We start from the raw sequence: 21,815 nt of genomic DNA on the forward strand, positions 1-21,815 counted from the left end.
TAAAAGGACAGTATAATCCAATCTTAAAGTTGTTTTCATAGAGGTAGAATGACATTTTTTGTTCCTAATTCCCCCAGGACATATGCATACAGAATTCTCATTCCCACTTCATAAAGCAAAAAGCAACCTTCAGAAGTTTCGACCTGGAAGCAGCAAGCACTGCCAACACAGCCTTCACATCTGGGCTCTTCCACTGATCCAGAAGGTAGTTAAATTTAGACAGTCTTCTTTTCCAGTACTCCAACTCTGCTCGGGGCCCAAGGTCATCCGCTTCCGTCCGTAGCTGATTGCTTCCGGCAAGGACCTGCAAGTGCACAGAAGGCCCATGAACCAGTGAGTAGGGCTGGAGATATAAAAGTTATACATAAGCAAAACATAAGGAAAGAAGTGAATTCTGCTATCTGAATCGTGATATATTTTTATTCATCTGCATGCTTCAAATGACAGCCTTTTACTAACTTAACATGTATCCATTTTTTAAATTTCAACAAAAATTTAGTTGACTCATTCTAATGGAAAACTATTTGTTAAAGGAGCTTTCATGAACTTTCGGAGGACGTGACCTCAGAAAGTTTCTTGGCTATTCACTTAGAACCTCAGAGAACAATAACCTTGGAAAGCCCTCATGCCTTCAGTTGGTTAATTTCCATTATGCTTCCTTATTGATGTAACATCCAGCTTCACTTTGGACTTTTCTGAAAATATTTATTTATTTTTAATTTTTTTTTTTTTTTTTTCGCGGTACGCGGGCCTCTGACTGTTGCGGCCTCTCCCATTGCAGAGCACAGGCTCCGGACGCGCAGGCTCAGCGGCCATGGCTCACGGGCCCAGCCGCTCCGCGGCATGTGGGATCTTCCCGGACCGGGGCACGAACCCGTGTCCCCTGCATCGGCAGGCAGACTCTCAGCCACTGCACCACCAGGGAAGCCCTGAAAATATTTTTTTTTAAGGTTAAGTCTTGAGCTTTGTTTTGGAGGACACACTGAATTAGAAAGCTTCTTGTACTTCTACAGAGAGATTCTCTTCAAAGTAACTTACACCTTTCAGAAAAAAAACTGGCCAAGTACAGTCATTTAGTTATATAAAGTTATTTACTTTCATCTCCTAGAATTCTTACTATCTCTTAACTAATGACTATAAATTAAAATTGCATTGCACCTGTCACCTTGTTAGGGACTTGTGGTAAAATACTTAGGCAAATGGGAATGGGATGTGACATACCTTCTTCCACTGGCTGGTTCAGTAACATGGCATCTGAACTAGTCAGTGTTCAGATAGCTAGTTTCTGATGTTTCGTTTCTGAAAATTACCTGCTCTGTTTGTTTGATCCATACTTTCATACAACCTTCTATTTTTTCCAAAGTCTCAGGGTTATTAGCTAGAGTCAAGTAGTCTACAGGTTCCTTCAGGGTTTTCAGTTCAAATATGTCACACTTTTGAAGGTTCACCTAATTAAAATGAAAGTTAAATAATCAGATGATGCTATTTTAACACACACAAACACGCACTTCTGACTGATCCAAAAGGATCTTAAGGGGATTCTCTCTAGTCTAAACTATCTTGCTTCCTGAGAAATGTCCTTGAAAACACAGTGAGACACATTGCATTGAGCACACCAGTAGAGGTGATTGGTTCTGAGGTCAAATTTTGGGTCAAAAAAAAAAACACCAAACAGTGAACTAGAGAGAGAGAGAGAGACATAATATCACAGAATTTGAGAATTGATAGGGAACTTGGAAATTAAGTAGTCAACTCATGAAACCAAAGAAAGTGGGGGGCCTTCAAAAAAATTGACTGGGGGGGAGGGGTAATTCTAATCTATCATATTCTTTTTGGAAACTAACCAGAGGAAAAGACGTTCATGTCCTTATCCAAAAACTTCCTTATGGTTAGCAAGTTCAATGGCAAATACACAGATTCATTTCAGGAGGGAGGGGTGGAGAGGGGTAGGAAAAGAGGTGTGTTGGATTTTGACTTGACAAAGAAACCTAGGATATTTTTAAACACACATAACCCCAAAACACCTCAATATTTGATGAGGACATTTTCCTTCTGGTAAGAGTGCACCTGGCCCTGTGAGTCTCTCAACTGAGGTCTCAGCACCCCACTCCTCACTCCTGACAGACACTGCACCCTCCGTCTGCCACACCTCCTGGACCTCTCCTTGGTTTTACAGGGGAGGCTTCCAGGCTTCATGAAGTGGCACTGCCTGTCTCCTGTGTGAGGTTCCATCCCACATTTTTTAAAACCTCTACCGCAGTATAAAGTGGAACCATATGAAAACACTACTCTTTTCAGTAGAACAACTATTTAATTTGGCTCAACTTGCATTTAGGATGGCCTGCATCATAGTTAATTGCAAATAGAGCTCAGATGTTAGCTGGAATCATCCTGCCCCTGTCTGGATAACATTTAGTCAACTCCCCCATCCCACATCCTTTAAAAGGCCTATAGCATCCCTCCCTGCCAATATCCCAATAGGTCCCAAAAGTTCTCAGTATTCCCTGGAGAGTAGTGAACGTTACACTGCCATTGGTCTAATGGGATCCATTTCTCTATCTCCCACTCATGCCTGCCCTGGGCTGTCATCTATCACGGTTTTGTATCCACCACCATCTACCCCAGGTAATCACTAACACAGGTTTACTGTAGGTGGCACAAATTTTATTGAAGCTAAATCCTGAAAATGCCAAACTGATTCTTAAAGGCGCTTTTGCTCACTGGCTGGACCACAGGACCCAACCCACTCTCTCTAGATATGTCAATTCGTCTCTCCTTCTCCCTCCTCTTCAAGACTTCCTCCCATCCCTACCCACCATCACCCCCCCATCTTCCCCCAGCACACAGCTATCACTAACCACCCCCCCTCACACACACACACACACACACACCACACACACACACACACACACACACACACACATACCACACACACCACACTCTGGGTCCAAATTCCTTTCCTTCTAGGCTGCAGAGCAATACCAGAAGCACTTCATACTCTTCTCTTTGCAGTCCAACATCTGACATGACAGAGTAAAACCCTCCATTGCGGCCAACATTTCTTTGGAACCCCTAATGCACTCATCACTCTAAATTATAGGAATTTAAATCTAGTCACCGCCACCTCTTCAGGGGGCAACAAAAACACCCACAAAATATTTTCCAGATTTGCAAGTAGTGGAATCAAGACCCTCTAAGAGAAGTATTACACACTTACATATTGTTCACCATCAGATAATGTTTGAAGGAATAACATGTTTGTTCTTACCTTCTCCTTCAAACTCTCCTGTGCACTGACCAGGACACTCACGAAGCCTTCCAGGGAGCCCAGGAACTCCTGCTGAAGGCTGGAGGCTTCCGGAAGGCCCTCGAGCTCACCCCAGCCGTGGCTTGTGGCCCTGAGAGCAGGAATGAAGATGTCCGACAGCAGACGTCTCACACTGTTGAGCAAACCCCCGTCTGCCGTGTCAAGCATGTTGAAGCTCACCTCCTGCAAAACAATCCGGAAAACCTTTATGGTAAAAATTATCTTCAACTGCAACCTAGCTACTGAGTCATTTCTGTTGGTGTTCATTAACCAAATATCCTATGGGAATAAATGAAGACCAACCAAATGAGAAAAGCAAAGGCTGTTTATTCAGAGCAAGAATTGATTCCTTGCAATAGCAAGGGAGTCGGCCACCATCACTTGCATTTCAGCAGAGACCCAAAAGCAGGCAGAGGAGTGGGAAAGCTTCCTAGTGGAGAAAAGGGAGGCTCAGGTGGGCCCTGAGGGGAGGTTGTTGGCCTGGGGAAGCTGAAGGTGGGCTCACTAGAAGCAGGGCATCCTATGTGATTGGTTAAGGGTGCACACTTGGCCTTCTCTGGTTGGCCCCAAGGAAGTATGTTGAAAGTACAGACAAAAATTGAGGCTGGCAGTCATGAATCAAGTCCTGGCCATTTCGACCAATTGTTAGAGGAGTTATTAATTCATTTCCTAGCTGGCTTCCTACCAGGCTGACACAGCGGTCTGGCTACCTGTGTTGTTTATTGCAGGTAAGGGAGGTTGATTTCCTGAGCAGATTGCTGCGGGCTGTCGGTCAAAGTCTTTTGGTAGATGGTCTGTTTGTATATTGTCTCTTGATCCAGTAAATTATTATTTTGACACCTAGTTAAGACATAAGCTTTATACTCTTCTAAATTTCAATCATCAAATAAAAGCATGGGGTGACTTCCCTGATGGTCCAGTGGTTAAGACTCTGCGCTCCCAATGCAGGGATCCCAGGTTCGATCCCTGGTCAGGGAATTAGATCCCACATCCATGCTGCAACTAAAGATCCCGCATGCCACGACTAAGACCCAGCACAGCCAAATAAATAAATTTAAAAAATAAAAGCATGGGGACTTCCCTGGTGGCACAGTGGTTAAGAATCCGCCTGCCAATGCAGGGGACATGGGTTCAATCCCTGGTCCAGGAAGATCTCACATGCCGCGGAGCAACTAAGCCCATGCACCACAACTATTGAGCCCATGAGCCACAACTACTGAAGCCCACGCGCCTAGAGCCTGTGCAGCACAACGAAGAGTAGCCCCCGCTCACTGCAACTGAAGAAAGCCCGTGCCCAGCAACGGAGACCCAACGCACCAAAATAAATAAATAATTAATTAATTAATTTTTTAAAGAGATTTTAAAATAAATAAAAATAAAAGCAGAAATAAGTAGAATACCAGATGTTTACCAGTTTATTTGCTCCAAGCAGCTAATGCACCCATTGAAGGAAGGGGAGACTTGTACAGATGCATTTTATTTTGCAAAAAAAAATAAAGTTATACAGAAGACCCTTGAGTAATGCTGGGGTTACGGGCTCCCACCCTACGAGCAGTTGGAAAATCTGGGTGTAACGTATAGCCAGCCCTCCATATCCGCAGTTTCTTATCCCTGGTTTCGCATCCCTCAGATTCAGCCGTGGACCATATAGTACTGTAGTATTTACTACTGAAAAAAATCCACGTATAAATGGACCCACACAATTCAAACCTGTGTTGTTCAAGGGTATATCCGCTGTAATAAATCTTATTTTAAATGTAAGAAGTATGCCATTAAGTAAATGAGGTAGAGGAATTGTTTTTAAAAGGAAAGACCTCACTGTTTTACACACACTCACAGACACAATGTTATATCAATTTGTGTTAATAAATTGAATATTAAGTCCTCTTACTCAACAGATTTTAAGGAACTGTCCTCTTAATTGCTTGCTTTTAGTGCTTTTAAAATATTTCTTTGAAAGTAGTTTTAAATACTTAATATGATGGTTGTTTCCATGGGAAGGGATATTTTGGTAGAATTTATGTGATTTTTGGTCATTTGGGATAAAGGATTGCTGTTGCCTCTTACCTGATGAATGTTCTCAGGGGTGATGGGTCTGGAAGGGTTGGTCCTGATGAAGAACACACAAACCCCAGTAAGAGCAACATCTTTTCCCTCCGTCACGAACACCTTAGGTTTTTTAATCTTTCCAGAAATACGATTTATTCCTCCTGGAGAGCCAAGTTGCCCTACAAATGCAAAAGAATTTTAGTTTTACAAATACTGTTTCCATGTGGTCGCCTCTTAGAATGAAGTTTCCTTGCTAAAATATTGATATGTTGACTCAGCCACGTGCCCTAGAAGTTCCACCTCTTGGACAACCTCTAGCCTGAGGCCTAAAGGGATCCTAAAAGGATCTTCTTTATCATGGTGATCATTTTATGATGGACAAAAATATCGAATCCCTGCACTGTACACCTGAAACTAATCTAATATTGTAAGTCAATTATATGTCAATAAAATAAATAAAATAAATAAAAAAGTAAATAAAAGGATCTGCTCGACTGCAGACCACAGTTCATTTCAAAACTGTTGCCCCAGGCAAAAACCGGAATGGGAGAAACCGGAGTAAGACAGTTTGGTCCAGAGCAGCTTCTTGCTGGAGCTACAAAAGTCATCATTCATGGGAGAAAGGGTGAGGAAGGAGACAGCATCTATTGGCGTGTGTCCTGTGTGAGGCCCTCTGCTTGGCACCGTGTCTACATTATTAAAACTCCCTACAACCCTGAGAGCAGCGGTGACCCGCGCCAAGTCACACACCAACAGAGCCGACATCAAAAACCTGTTCTGACTACAGAACTCCAGAACGTCTACCTCCTGCTGTCCTGGTCCAGCTGGCCCTGCAGTATCACTAGAATCAGGAGGCTGCTGTAGCGGTAGGACGGCATAGGGATGGGTGACGTGGGCTCTGCAGTCAGTCTCCCGGGGTTTCCATCTCGGGCTGAGCTTCCGAGCCACGTGACCTGGAGCAAGTTACTTAATCTTTCTGTGCCTCAGTCTTCCCATCTGAGCAAGGCCCAGAGAACGCCAGGCCAGTCAGCTCACGACAGATGTCAGTCAAGTAAAACCTTGGCCGCTACCTCTTAGCTGTAATCTCTGCCCTGCTTCAAGCCTGACTCAGTCAGAAACTATGATTAACATGATTGGGCAAGGGGTAGAAGGAGAAGTTGAGGGAGAAAAGGAGACCCACGGGCTCCTCCACCACTGCAAACACTGACCTTCAGAGGGCCCTGCTGCAAGGGTGTTGGGGGATGGAAGGAAGGGGGAGGGCCAAGAGTAGAGAAGATTTAACTTTAGATCGACTAGTTTTGATCAACTGGATATTTTTAGCTTCTGAATTGAGACTGTGTTTGTAATTGGAAACAACCATGGGCACTTTTCTTATCTAAGAATATCTAGAAAACTTCATGGGGTTGTCTGGATTTCAATTCAAGGTCAGAAAAAAAGATACTCCTACCGAAAAGGTTTAAAGGGAGAGTGGGAAACAAGAACAAGCTTGCATTTGCGTTTACGTCCATGAATCTTTCTTACTCAATGTAAGACTGACACACAAAGGCCAGCTTCACCCAGTGTCGTTCACGGGTGAACTTATTCACCTGAGCTTATGTTTTGCAATCTGAGATATAATTTAAAATTTTTGTCTTCTGATTTTTTCACTCAAAATGTAGTGCCCTTTCTGACCACAAAACATAAAACAGGTAATTTTGGGAAAATGCCAGGCACTTATGCGTGCATAATTTCCTCAGTTTTTAAACAAAAACCATGGTCACACTGTATGCCAAGAGCGATAACTATTTTCCTTTTCTTCCAAGAGGTCATAAAGGGATGGACCCTATATATGATTTTAATATAATCATAATATATTTTTATGTCCCTAGTTTGGCTTTAAAATTGCATTAATTCACATAAAAGTAGAATGGGATATGCCAGTTGAACCCACATGAAGATTTGCAAGTTTTTCTTAAGTGAAAATGGCTAAACTTGTCATTCAATATTATTCCTTTGAATCACAGTCAGCAGAAAATGAACATGATATGATATTTAACTAAAAAACTACTGTTACTGGCAACAATTCCTATGCTAAAAAGAAATAGAAAAGAAGCAGATGCCCAAAAGAAGTTCTAGAACATAACTGCACAGAATGCGCTAACATGTAAGGAAGGGAAGTCTCAAAATGTAAATCATTTTATTATTCTCCAGTCACCAGCACAGCCTGAAAAGGAAAACAAAATATCCCAAATAAAGTTAGAACAACCAGGCTACATACCCACCACCATTTGTCCTTTGCTTGGGGTGAAAACAGAACCTGTTCCATTGGGCTTCACCCACCACACCTCACCACTCCCCACCCGTCCCACCCGCCAAGGTAAAAGTGGTCAGTGCTCCCAGTGGCCTCCTGCTTCATGCCATACTTGGATCATCTAACAACACATTTCTGGGTTATGTCACATCAAATTTAAATACCTGTTTCCGCTACCTCCACATCCTGATAGTAAAACATGAGGTGACGAAGACCTCCACCAGCAAAAAGCTGATCGATTCTTTCAATCTGGGAAAAAAGGAAAGGCAAAGTAATGACTGAATCAGAAACCACGTTAAATCAGCAGTTACTATCATCTTTCTTATCTGCATAGGACTTCAGCAAACCATATAGAAAGGATCATATCTTTTTAACATAAAACCATAAAAGACTAAATATCTTACCACAGTAAAGACTAAGTTCACAGAAGTGCATTGATTAATCATAAAAATATTTGTGGCATACACACATTTGAAAAAGACTGTCTCTCCATATTGGCTGATTTCCTAAAGTGCTGAGCTGTTAAAGGCAGATATAAATAGAGATGAGTGTCGGGCTTCCCTGGTGGCGCAGTGGTTGGGAGTGCGCCTGCCGATGCAGGGGACGCGGGTTCGTGCCCCGGTCCGGGAAGATCTCACATGCCGCGGAGCGGCTGGGCCCGTGAGCCATGGCCGCTGAGCTTGCGCGTCCGGAGCCTGTGCTCCGCAACGGGAGAGGCCACAACAGTGAGAGGCCCGGGTACCGCAAAAAAAAAAAAAAAAAAAAAAAACCCTCCCTCCCCGCCCTCTCCCCACCCTCTGGCTCAGTAAGCCTGATACAGGATGTTGTCTTTAAGCCTCCCGGGTCCTGACATTTCTGGGTCCTGAATACGGCATAGAGTGTGACTTGGGACTCCTACAGTTCAGAGCTCTTATTCAGTTATTCCATCTGCATTATGCCAAATCCAATTGTCTCTCCACGCCTGAACTTGTCTCCTTCTATGCCTCCTTTGGGGGGAATAATTTTATCTACTTCCTGGTATTACGAAGATTAAATGGGATAATAGATAAAAATCAGCACAGAGACTGACATATGGTGAATATTCAATAAATGTTAGCTATGAGGAGGAGAAAAAGGAAAAGGACATTTCCTCAACTCTTAATTGATGCATTCTGTAGTTTAACTATTTTAGTGTTATCCACCCTGAATTGGTCCACTGACCCCAATTAACCCTACCCAAGTGGCACTGCAGGAAGGGATAAAGCCAGTAGAGGGCTACAGCCGGCTCGTACAGGCTTGGGACAGCCAACTGACCACAACTCCTCCCAACTCAGTGTTTAGTAACATCATGTTGGTCGTTTGGAATCAGCCATGGTGGGAATATTTACTCCACAGAATCAGGAAACGCTCAAACTAGTGCTTTCCTTTCCCCTTGCCCAAAGCTGGTTGTCAAACCTTTACAAGCCTATCACTAAAAAGTATTATCAACAATGTGACATCCCTGTCAACAAAAAGGGCTTCCTTCCTTTCTTCTCTTTATTTCTTTTTTAATGCCTAAAAAGTTTAAAAAAAAAAAAAAACTTCAGGAAACACCACAGCTCCTGGAATGCCTTCCTCCCTGCCCAGGAAACTGTATCTTCCCGTATTTCGGTCTCCCCACCAACGAAATCACGCCCCAGGCTTTGGAGGGATATCAGGGCAGAAGATGGAAGTCAGGTCAGGAACAAAAGAAACCAGTTCAGCTGCCGAATCAAAGCCAAAGCCAGAAAAGTATGGCGCAGTTCAATCTCCCAGGCTAGAAAAGGATAAACTCAAAAACAAAGAAAAAAAAAAACAAGATAAATCAACAGCTGAGACGAGATTCTGTTCTCTAACCTCAGGTTCTAAAATGGTGCCTGAGCCCAGCTTCACTGGATGTAGAGAGACACAGACATCACTGTCAGAATGTCAATTCTAAATACCCCACTCAACATGGAGAGCTGGAGAGCCCAAGCTCATTCTGCCACCACCCATACCAAGCCAGAATAGGGTCCTGAGCATGTTGAAACAGACACCCTTCCCTAAGGCCCAGCACAGACCCTGCCACAGGACAAGCCAGCTGTGCCCTCCATAATCAAGTCAGTGAGAACTCAAATGCATCGCACCTGATTCCCCTCTAGAATGGCATCCTCCACTTCGGTTTTGTTGAGGTCCACACAGGAAGCTACAATCGCAAATAAGTAATCATGTCTCCCATCCAGACGAGCCCGCTTGGCTTCCTTCTCTTCCTTCAATCTTTGCTACAAGAACGGAAGAAAAATGTTATGTGGCAACTGCTGTTCTCAAATGGATTCATTCTGTAATCATTTCCTACTACTGGTGCTCTTTCAAGTCTTGGGTATTCAGATAACAGCTTAATGGTACCAGTTTTTAGGTACTATCTTCTGTTTTTAGAAATAATGTTATTTCTATTATGAAAATAAGATGTGCTCGTTGTTTTGAAATTACATAACACAGATAAGCCAAAAGTAGAAATAAAATTCATCTGCCAACCAGACAGTATTACCATTAACATTTTGTTCCAAATCTTTACAGACTTAATTTTACCCATATATAAGCATTCAACAGACACACACCAAAATCAAAAAGATCTCCACTTTTGTAAACATTTCCTAGGCTGCTAAAGTAATACTTATTCTTGTACACTATCTCCTATGTTTCTTGTTTGTCTACAGGTTCATATCTGGTTTTGAAATTAATTTCTGAATACCAGTGCTTAATTTTTCCCTGTTGACTGTTAATTACAATAACAAAGCAAGTTCACTGTAACCAACATTGGCAGTTTGAAGCATATCTTTCCATATGTGCTCTGTTCATACAAACATATGCAAACATATATACACATTTCTATTTATATATAGTATAAAATTTTTTCATGTATTTTTCCCTTAATAATACATCACAGACTTCTTTTTAGTTTAGTACAGCCCACTCCAACTCCCGTAATAGCTGCAAAATATTCAACAATATGGACGTACCATAATCAACCATTTTACCATTGGCGGATATTCAACTTCTAGTTCATTTTTTGAATTAAGGGCATTATCTTTAATGCTAGCCAGTAGCTCCTGCTAGGTAGCCCCTCTGGATCCTTTCTTGTATTCAACAGTTACTGAACCTCAAATATGTACAAGCTCTCTAGAGGTAAACACTACCCAGTGACCTCAAAAAAACTCATAGCCTGGTTGGCAGAATGTAAGCAGAAAATGTAAATATGAGAGGATGGCATTATGGTTGCTACAGGGGCATCAGATTTATGCAGGGGCATTAATGGGTCTTCAGAGAAGGAGCTGAAGGGAGGATTCCCCCTCTAGCCCAGGGCTGAAGAGGGGTGGAGGTACAGGAAAAGTTTCAGGAAGAGGTGGCTTGAGCTCAAGTTGAAGGAGAGTTGGCCACACTCCCTGGGATAGAGGCATTTCTGCACATGCAGAGGCCAAAAGACGTAAGAAAGCTTAGCATGTCTGGAAACCACAAGGCAGCCAGGATGGCTGAACTGAAAATAACTAGAAAGGCATAATAGGAGGGACTTCCCTAGCGGTCCAGTGGTTAAGACTCTATGCTTCCACTGCAGGGGGGCACAGGTTCAATCCCTGGTTGGGGAATTAAGATCCCACATGCCATGCAGCGAGGCCAAAAAAGAAAAAAAAAGAAAAAGGCGTAATAGGAAATGAGAAAAAAAGTCAGACCATAAAATATCTTATGGGCCATGTTAGAAAGTATAAATATTATCTGAAGTCCATGGAGAGTCACTGATGAGTTTCAAATCAGGAAAGATGTTTAGCTGTCTGTGCTGCCTCAAAACATCAGTCATTCTGAAAGCAGTATAAAAAGTAGATTGGAGGGGGCTTCCCTGGTGGCGCAGTGGATCAGAATCTGCCTGCCAATGCAGGAGACACAGGTTCGAGCGCTGGTCCGGGAAGATCCCACATGCCACGGAGCAACTAAGCCCGTGCGCCACAACTACTGAGCCTGCACTCTAAAGCCCACGAGCCACAACTACTGAGCTCACGTGCCGCAACTACTGAAGCCCACATGCCTAGAGCCCGTGCTCTGCAACAAGAGAAGCCACAGCAAGGAAAAGCCCACGTACCGCAACGAAGAGTAACCCCCGCTCACCGCAACTAGAGAAAGCCCACATGCAGCAACGAAGACCCAACACGGCCAAAAATAAATAAAATTAAATCTTAAAAAAAAAAAAAAAAAGTGGACTGGAGTGATGCAAGCCTGAAGACAGGAAGGCCAGGCAGGTGGATTGTGGCCGCATTTCCCAGAGCATGGGAAATGTCTGTCCCAGACAGACCACTGGGAATGTGGATCTGGAGCCCAAGGTGAAATTGCATTGCAGAGACAGATACAGATACTGGTTCTCAATACAGCACAATAGACAATATGGGCCAGATCTTTCCTGTAATTGTGTTTACAAGATGACTGCAGCACCCTCACAGCTCTTCTGCAATGTGGTTGTACCAATAACCTATCAAGAAATGGACTCTATATCCCCTCCTCTTGAATCTGGCTGGCCCTGTGACCAGTTTTCACCAAAAGGATGTGGGAAGAAGTGAGACTGTAAAACTTCCTAGGCTAGTCCTTAAGAGACTTTCGGCTTCTGCCTTTGCACTTGGGAATGCTCCCTCAGAACCCAGCCACCAAGCTATGAGAAGTCCAAACCCATGGAGAGACCACACGGAGAAAATCCAAGGCATTCTGGCTGACAGCCCAGAAGATCTCCTAGCTGATACCCCAGCATCAACTTTCAAACTGCCTTGGACATTCCAACCTAGTCAAGCCAACAGATGACTGCAACCCAGCCAAGGCCACATGAAACAGAAGAACCATCCAGCTGAGCCCAGCCACCCACAGAATCAAGAGAGATAATAGATAGTTGTTAAGAGATAATAGATAATTGATAACAGATAGTTAAGCCATTAGCTCTCTTACGGTTTGTTATGCAGCAGTAGGTAACAGAGTAATCCTTGTTAGAATAATTCCATTGGTTGCACAGAAAACAAATGGATTCAGACTTGAGAAAAGAATGATTGGTAAAAGAGAAATCATTCATGGAATGAATATCTCCACTTTTTTTTTTTTTTTTTCCTTTGGCCACACCACATGGCATGTGGGATCTTAGTTACTGGACTAGGGATCGAACCTGCACCGCCTGCATTGGAAGCATGGAGTCTTAACCACTGGACCGCCAGGGAAGTCCTATACATGAAACCTATATAATGTTATAAACCAATGTTACCTCAATAAAAATAAATTTTAAAAAATAATAAAGGTACTGAATATAAACTATTCCTTCCAGAAACTTGACTATAAAGGAAAGAAATGTGGTTACTAGTAGAAAGAAGGGAAGTTAGAGTCAAAGGAGAATTTTTTAAGATACAAAAGACTTAAGAAAAAGTAAAGAGGAAAAAGTTGGGGATTTCCGAGTGATTGAAAGGCAATCGCTAGACATGTGTGATTTATGTTCTTTTTTCCAAAACTGAAGGGAGACAAATTAGTTGGGCTTGGGGGTGGGGATGCAGGGCAAGGTTAAGGTTTAAAAAAATAAACGATCTACCTACTTTTTTGCCATTTCCCTAAAAAGAGAACACACGGGTCTTGACACAAAGTATACATTCCATAAACATCAAAAAGAAGTAAATTTAAATCTCTTTTCAACTATGGCTAAAACCAGGTGAATGTCCTGTTCTTCGTTTTCCACACTCTCATCAGGGAGGAATAAAGGCTTTTCTCAGAGTGATCTTTCTGGGTTTGTACTAAATGTCTTCAGCAGCTTGAAGACATGGTGGGCAACCAGGGGAGCCAGGGATTCAGCAACAAACCAACAAGATGGCAAATGCTGGGCAGCCAAAAAGACATTAAAAAGCTATAGAACCAGGGACTTCCTTGGTGGTCCAGTTGTTAAGACTCTGCGCTCCCAGTGCAGGGGCTCCGGGTTCAATCCCTGGTCAGGGAATTAGATCCCTTATGCCGCAACTAAGACCCGGCACAGCCAAACAGATAAATATTTTAAAAAAAAAAAAAAACTAGAGAACTAGAAAAGTCAGGATGTAAACCAACTGAAGGCTTCCAAAGAATCCAGAAACTTCTATAACATTCTGCCATGGCAACACATTATTCTATGACCTGATTTTACAGGGCTCCAAAGGAAAAAACTATACATTCTAGTGGAGGAAAGGAGAGATTGGCCTCTAAAACAGAACACTAATTATTCTATTTTCACCTAAATATCACAGATGAAAAAACCTTCCAAAGCAATTTTACATATAAAAGCAAATTATCAAAAAAAAAAGCAAATTATCAGTGTGTTTTTAAAGAAAATGTTTTCAAAGCTATATTCAAAAGCACGTTAAGCATTGAATATGTTCTTACATAAACTATTCTATCTCCTGATAAGTAATATGAAGTCAACCCCAGTGCCATGTACATGAAAGAGCACAATGTTTATCAATGTCAACTTTCATTGCCTTATACCGAGGTATGCGGGTACAATGAGGGACTTTTATTTTACTACCACAAAAAGTCAATAATGTCAAATAAATATTTGCTGATGGGATCAGTGCATTGTCACTCCCTAAACTTAAACTTGCAGCTTTCTGGCTGCCAGGGAACTGCAAGAACAAGCAGTCAGATGACTAACTGGAGGTGGCTTGTCCTGTCGCCTTTGAAACATCTAGGACACTTGGAGAGGGAGGGCAGAGTGGGATGACAAAGGCGAGAGGAGAACCATGGAATTCTTTTTTTTTTTTTAAGGATTACGTTAAAATTGTTTTGCGTTGCATGCACAAGCACCAACTGATGGGAGTGGGGAGGGTGGCCAGAAATCTATTCAATGTCCAAGGAAATCTAGAACAGTATTTATCACATTTCTGCAACTTGGTAACAAGGAATGTTACTATCACCTTGGGACAAAACAGGGACTAATGTGCTACCTCCCAAGAAGCAAGTGGTGCTTTCGAGATGGGGCAACTTCACGTACACAAACGAGCCCTGGTGCCAGAGTGGGGTCCAGACTCAGGCCTGCCATTAATTGTAAGACTTTGCATCTGTCATTTAACCATTCCAGGCTTCAGGTTCTGCAACTCTAAAATCAAAGTGTTGGACTATGCAACAGCTAAGCTCTGTTTCTTCTCTAGCATTCGGGCTGCTTCCCATTGGTTCAAAAGTTAATACAGACAAGAGACTTGAGGGGGTTTTTTGGTTTTTTGTTTGTTGGCTTTGGTTCTTGGAATCTTTTGATTGGATCGGGAGGTGTCTGGGGTGAAACTTGGGATTTTAAAATGTGAATCCCAACGAAGACCCAATGCCACGTGCTTTCATAATAAAGCTCTGTGACTTTTTCTCATGACAAACCCATCCTTCCAATTTTTTTTAATATACTAACCTTTGCCTTTAACTCTGTAGAACCAAAGCCCAGGTCTACACGTTCATGTACGTAAACTGTGCGTGAACCACACACATTTCATTTTGGCTCCAGGTTATAACCCCCAACTCCAACAGAGACCTTACCCTTGTCTGTAAAATGGGGATAAAAGTCCAAACTTGAAGGTATTTGCAAAGATTAAATGGGGTGTGGTTTGGGGATAATACTAAGGCAATCAGCGCATGAATTAAAACGGCATGACCGAAACTTTGACCCTGGACATCAAAATTCAGGCGACAAAACTTAATCACGATTTTTCAGTTGTACAAATGCTGAAACTCCCTCCACCATTAGAAAGCCCAGTCCTGTTGGCGGCATTGTTTCAGATCCAGGCCCACCCCACTCATGTCTCTGGCAACGAGAAATGGACGGAGGATGGAGCTGTCGGGTCTGAGAAACCCTCTGTTGGCTGAGCAAGGACACCCTTGTCCCCAACCCTCCTGAAGATGTCAGGGTACATTTTGCTCTCTTTGCCCCGGATGCATTGCTAGCTTTGGATCAGCAAGTCATCATTTGCTTCCTGTGCTTAGGTATAATTGTCACAAAAGCCCTATGAACCAGACATGATTATTTCCACACAAGGAAATCAAGACTACGGACCACTCACAACTTTCCCAAGAGCACACTGCTAAGTAAGTGGCGGGGCTGGGCTTCAAGCCCTGGCGTGTCTGCAGGGCCAGGCCAAGACACGGGGTGTCCCGGGCAACTGAGAATTTTGCATCCATCCAAACTGACATTCTCTAAATTTCCACTCAAGGGTTATCTAGAGCACTCTTGGGAGGAGACCCCATATACACTGCATGGGTTATAGAAGGATTTGTGGGTGGAGACTGGCGTTAACTGACACCATTTTCTGAATTACACCGGTAATATTTTAGTGCCAGGATGGACTGGTGCCCAGCCGGCTTCCAGCTGGCGTGCTCTGTGTCCAGCTCCCCTACCACACGACTGTGTCTCAGCAAATGGTAACTCCCTACCCCATCCTCGTCTCCTGAAGTGCCTAGGACTCAGGCTCCCTGCCTGGGTGGGCAGCCAGTGGGCTGGGCTCCCTGCTTCGCCCAACCCATTACTGGACAATTTCACTTTTATCTATATCGTACTGTTCACACCACGCCTTCATAGGATGCTTTTGCACAGAAGAGTGTGAGGCAAGGGGCAGGTTCTACAGCCAAAAAAATATACATATATTTCTTTGTTGAAAAAAAAAAAGTTTTTCTAGGCAATATGATTAGCCTAGTTGCAGATCTGAATCTGAGAAAGAGATCTGTTTTAATGTCAGTCTGTTGCCTATTTTTGAGTGAATTTATTTCCATTTTTTTATTTGGGTGTTTTGTTCTCTTATGCATATGTGTGCTTATAGCAATGTCACAAACATAGCAGGGGAGAGTATAACGTAGATTTAAATCCCCACTGGAGATCACTCTAAATAATGTGGAGTCTACAAATTACAATTGAAACTCCTTATCTTAAATCACCAAAGTAAATACCCCTGAGACAGATTTCACTTTGGCTCTCAGTATCAATCGCAAGGCCAGAGATAATTAATCACCTGATGAAACAGTGCCAAAGAGGCCAAGGACGTGGGTTTGATCATCTTAGGCCAGTTAGTTTCACTTTATTCCATTTTCCCCAGCTGTGGATGAATCAGGACAAATCCATGAGCAGAGGAAAAATTACTCCAAGTGTAGGCCTAGCTAAAATGCCTGGTTATCGGTAAAAGATGTCCTTCTTTTTCTTTTTTTAAGAGAGATAACCAAATGGCCCAGGCTAGTTTAACTCGCTTGTCTGCTATATATATAACCCGATCCTTCTCGTCTCCTGAGGGGTAAACTAAAATAAATATCACCTGAATCTCATCATTCCTACAAGAGTATCAGCTCCACAGGGAGGGATATTTTCTATTTTGATTTTTGCAATATCTCCAGAGCCCAGAACAGGGCCTGGCACTTAGTAAAACCTCAACTGATATCTAATCCAGGGACGATTAACCAAGTTTATCATTTACAAGTCACTCTCAAGTAATTAAGGCCTCGTGCAAATGATTCTAGCTCTGTGTGCGTCCATGATTGCAGGTGCAGAATTCAGTCAACAAGCTCCCGGGTCTTCCATGCTGTTCGGGCTTCAGCATAAACCACTGCACGAAATTCCACCATTAGTATGGATTACGGCTCTCCCTCAATTCACAGCAAATATAACTAACCTCGCTTAGCCTACATCCCATTTAAATGTGCTGAATTACAGAAACTGAGGGAAGTACTTCTACTCATTTCTCCAAATGAAAGAGCCCTCTCCACAAAGTTAACCCAATTTCCATGTCTTCAAACAAAGAAAAGCCTCCCTTTTTGGCTTCCAGCATTTTCACTTTAACCCACAGGGCCCTGTTTCCTCTCTGGGAGCGGCTCCTCTGTGACGCTTCCTGGACCGTCCAAACCTGCTCGTTAATTGGCTGGAAGAACCACAGTTGAGCCACTCTCAACTCCTAACTGTACTTTTCGCGTCTTAACTTGCCTTGTGTTTTATTTCTCCAGGTGAAGGGCCACAGCTGCAGAGGAAGCACCACACCTCCTTCCCACACGAAGAGCACTTGAGAAAAGTGGTGCCTGGAAGGGAAGACACTCCACGCTGGCTAATCCACTCACAGCAGGTGCTACAGTGAAGCCCTCTTTTATTTAACGAGAACGGCACTCTCCTTCGCTTGCAAAGAGCCTAGCGCTTAAACGGAGAGGGTTCCATCAATTTTCTTTTGTGCTGACAGTAAGCTCTGGAACCTTGTCTATTTTTGCTGGAGTTTTCAAGGCCCCTAAATCTCCCCATTTACGAACTCCCTTATCGGTCATTCTTTCCAAGCAAATAAAAGATGCCTCTTTACCTTTCACTATATGTGGATTTTTCACCCAAGCAGACCCAAAACCTGCTAAAGGGGTATCCCATTCACCACAACCTCTTCTCCCCCCAATATTACACTATCCAAACTCTAACTTAGAGCCCATTTTCTACACCCCACATATCTGGACCTGATCCAGACTTAGTGGGCCTTCACATGGCCATATATTCTATCTTCCCCCAATCCTACACTGGTTTTACTCTAAAACCAGGAGTAAATTCTTGTAGAATTCCAAGAGTCCCCTCTGGCAGCAGAGGCCACATAATTCAAGTGGTTTTCGCTCATTTGCTAAAAAGTACGTATATAACGTCATCATTCACATTCTATATGGCACAGGGGTGAAATTCGAAAACCTCCCTTGTTTATCACAATGAACCAGAGTGCTTACAGCTGATGCTCATCACAATCACCTGGGAACTTTGAAATGCTGATTCCTTTGCCTCCCAAGAAACTCTGACCCCTCTTGCCTGGCATGGGGACCTGGCATTGGTGTTTCTCAAAAGTTCCCCTGGCAACTATCGTGGCAGCCCAGCCTGAGAACACTGCTCCAACGGAAAGCATTTTATGACTTGATCATGATTGACTCGTGCTACCAGGTTCTCACTTGAAGTAGGAACTCAGTAAAGTCCAAGGGCATAAATCTGGGATCCCTGCAACTCTAGACCTTTTCTGTTTCTTGTTACTAGAGTCGTGCAAAAATTGACAGGAAGGACAAGTTTCAGCTCAACCCCACGAGGCCCGGACGTGCTCTTCCCCACTGTCCTGTGAAGCACAGCACCTGGTACAAAGTAGGTGTTCAACAGTACTAGCGGAATGGATGGATCTGCACCTAGAGTCACATCCTCCCGGGCTCTGGCTATGGTGTAAGTACGAGGTGGCCCCATGGGGCATTGACGCCTTCAGGTTCAGAAGCCCTCACCTGGGCACTAAAAAGCAGCACCTGTCCCCTCCCCACAGCTGCATCCTAGAGCCATTCACCTCCCAACGCTCCAGGAAAGTTGTTTTGATCTGTGCATGTGAAATGTGTTCACAGGGCCAAACATGTCTGGGCCTGATTAAGAGGATTCTGAAACCGGTTTGACTATTTTGCCAAAGAATAACAACACTGATATCCTTTCAGCTTTCAAAACATATCTGAGAGCAAAGGGTCTTTCCTTGTCTTGTCTTCCACTGTGCACCCGCAGGGCAACAATGGCCCCTCCCTGGGGAGTTTCTCAGTAGGGAAAGGAGCTGCCCTCTCTCCCCTGCCAGTCTCTAGCCCCACTGCGAGGATCACTGTTTAGAGAAACCTAGCAATCTGAAATTCAAGGAGCAACGGTATTCCCTAGCATCAATACATCAGTGGAAACATGAACGATATACATTCCAGCAGCAGGGAGAAAACGGGTCTCCATTTCAAAACTAGCTTTGCAATTAGGTGAATTTAGGTCAAGAGGACTGTCATAAATCTTTCAAGTGTGTTTTTTCTAAAGGTCAACAAAGTCAACCAGCAAAATTATATATTTCAGTTTAATTTTAGGGAAAGAAAGAAAAACAAAATCCGTAAGTCTGGAATTCATGTCCATTGTATGCTTGGAAGTTGGTACTGAGCTCTCTTCACCAAAGAGAAAAGCAAAAAAGAAGGCAGACATCATATCTGAGCCATACTTTTGTATATAAGTGAGTCAATATATACAGAATTATTTCGAGCTTTTTCATTGAAAAGCATTTGTGTTTATTACACAACAAAAAGGATATATGGCTTGACTTTTCTAAACCCAGAGAGCTTATGGTTTATTTGGCTGTGTATTCTGAATACAGTCAATTATTATATTACAATAACCTAATTATAATATGGCATCATTAAGTAATATTTCCAGACTAAGGTTAAATAGAGATTTATAGTTTGTAATGTTAAGTGGTTTTGGATTCTTTCTCATTGATTATGTTAGATGACAAAGTTACAATTTAATAAATTGTCAAATCAATGCATTAAACAAAAAAATGTGTAATTATTTACATAATACACTGCAACAGTATTAAGGTAATTCTGTTAACCTCATACATCACGGGGGTGAACAGAGCCAGCAACCTAAATATATAGAAACTTCCAAAAAACATACTCCCAGAAGGTCATCCGTGCCAAAAAAGAATCTAATTCATTAATTATACTTGAGATTTTATCAGCAACTTTAATTTTTTAGACTTGGTATTGAAGCATGGAAAAGTGAAATGAAGAATTGGAAACACATTCAGACATGTGAAGAGTTTAATTCATCCAACTGATTGCACAAGCATAAATTAAGGTGTATTTAGTACCAGATTCTGTGTTACCAGAAGGCTATTTAAAAATGAAGGAAGCATCATCCCTTTCCTCCAGGGAATCACAAGTAGACAAATGTCATTTCACTGCAGTGATGTGACGAGGGCTCTAGCAGCCAGAGGAGCAAAGCGCTGAGACCCCGCCGCCTCCTCAAAGTGTCAGGGAGGCTTCTCGGAGGAGGCGACACTTGCATTCGGTCTTAAGAAATAAGCGTTTGCAGCCAAACAAGTTCAAGGGCTTGGCTGGAAGATGTTGACCTTGGGAAGGATGCGTCAGAATGGTGGGGCGAGGGGAAGTGGAGGATGGCTGGTGGCAGAGTGCTTAGGAAATGCAGAGACAGCATCCCTGTGTCTTGTGGTGGAAAAGCGGCTGCAAGACTGGCCAGAATCATCTGGCTGCTGGGGACGCATAAAAGATACAGTGATTGGGCTTCTCTGGTGGCGCAGTGGTTGAGAGTCCGCCTGCCGATGCAGGGGACACGGGTTCGTGCCCCGGTCCGGGAAGATGCCACATGCCGCGGAGCGTCTGGGCCCGTGAGCCATGGCCGCTGAGCCTGCGCGTCCGGAGCCTGTGCTCCGCAACAGGAGAGGCCACAACAGTGAGAGAGGCCCGCGTACCGCAAAAAAAAAAAAAAAAAAAGATACAACGATCAAGCCCTGAGGAAGCATGCCTCAATGTTGAGAACAGAGTTCTGGAGAACACTCCATTTTCTTCTGACATTAATCAGCCATGGAAGAGGCTCCAAACATCTCTTTACGCATCTGCGTAATCAAAAGCGGCTGTGAGTCCCAGGCTAGGGAAGCTCGTTCTTCAATGTGACTCCAAAGGCACATCCTTGCATCTCATGATCTGTGACCACATTTCTGGGCCTTTAGAAGGCGGAGAGGGGTGTCATTTCAAAGGGCTTAGAAAACTTGCAGCCTAGAATCTGCCTTAATTATTTCTCATCACCAACAAAAGCTTACAGGTCTGGGAGAATGCAGTCACCAAAGCACTCTGAATGGGTTTTTTTTCCATCAGGCAAGCATCATCTCAAAAGCTGAAGCCTGTCTTTCTACAAGTAGTTCTCGTTTATGTGGCAACGTGCAGAGAAGCCTAAAGATGCACTCCCCTTTTTTTTTTAATTTGAAATATCAACATATAGCCTTATGGGCTATCCAAAAATTAGTAGACAAAGTGTTGCTCACAAATTCATCTGAATATAACTTTGGAATTTTTTAAGGTTTTTTGCACACAGGTGCGAGGGATGATGATCTAAGACACACGTGCAAGCTTACAAACAGCAACTCCTTACCGTTAAAACCCAGGTGATGCTCTGCTTCCAGAACTGTCTCCTACCCATCCTAAACATCACAGCAATCTGCTCAGCTTATGGACTCTTCCAGAATGATCTTCTAACTCCTGGGAGCCCTACTCATCATCCAATAGGCTTTCACATGAAAAGTCCCTCGGAGGACCAGAAGTTCACGTTCACATGTCTAATTTGAAGGTATTAGTCACCATATACACGGAATAAAAATTAAAAGCGCACCTATA

General features: G+C 43.1%; 1 protein-coding gene and 1 non-coding gene across 2 annotated transcripts in view; one reads left to right on the top strand and one right to left on the bottom strand.

The window, feature by feature from the left end:
• DNAH5 (dynein axonemal heavy chain 5) overlaps nucleotides 1-9,898 on the bottom strand; it is a 202,004-nt gene extending 192,106 nt beyond the window's left edge. Inside the window, exons 1-6 of the mRNA XM_027125332.1 lie at nucleotides 9,770-9,898; nucleotides 7,811-7,895; nucleotides 5,375-5,535; nucleotides 3,269-3,490; nucleotides 1,311-1,448; nucleotides 128-304 (exon numbers count right to left, since the gene is read on the bottom strand). Of these exons, the coding sequence (XP_026981133.1) occupies nucleotides 128-304; nucleotides 1,311-1,448; nucleotides 3,269-3,490; nucleotides 5,375-5,535; nucleotides 7,811-7,847 (735 nt within the window). The 5' untranslated portion in view covers nucleotides 7,848-7,895; nucleotides 9,770-9,898. The remainder of the gene's footprint in view (nucleotides 1-127; nucleotides 305-1,310; nucleotides 1,449-3,268; nucleotides 3,491-5,374; nucleotides 5,536-7,810; nucleotides 7,896-9,769) is intronic.
• On the top strand, nucleotides 4,213-4,285 carry TRNAG-CCC (transfer RNA glycine (anticodon CCC)). Its single transcript has one exon. It is a non-coding gene; the product is annotated as a tRNA-Gly (tRNA).
• Nucleotides 9,899-21,815: the final 11,917 nt, after the last annotated feature.

Source organism: Aethalodelphis obliquidens, unplaced genomic scaffold (assembly GCF_003676395.1).
Source record: "Aethalodelphis obliquidens isolate GAN/ISIS:26980383/991018 unplaced genomic scaffold, ASM367639v1 scaffold29, whole genome shotgun sequence".
Lineage (NCBI taxonomy): Eukaryota > Metazoa > Chordata > Mammalia > Artiodactyla > Delphinidae > Aethalodelphis > Aethalodelphis obliquidens.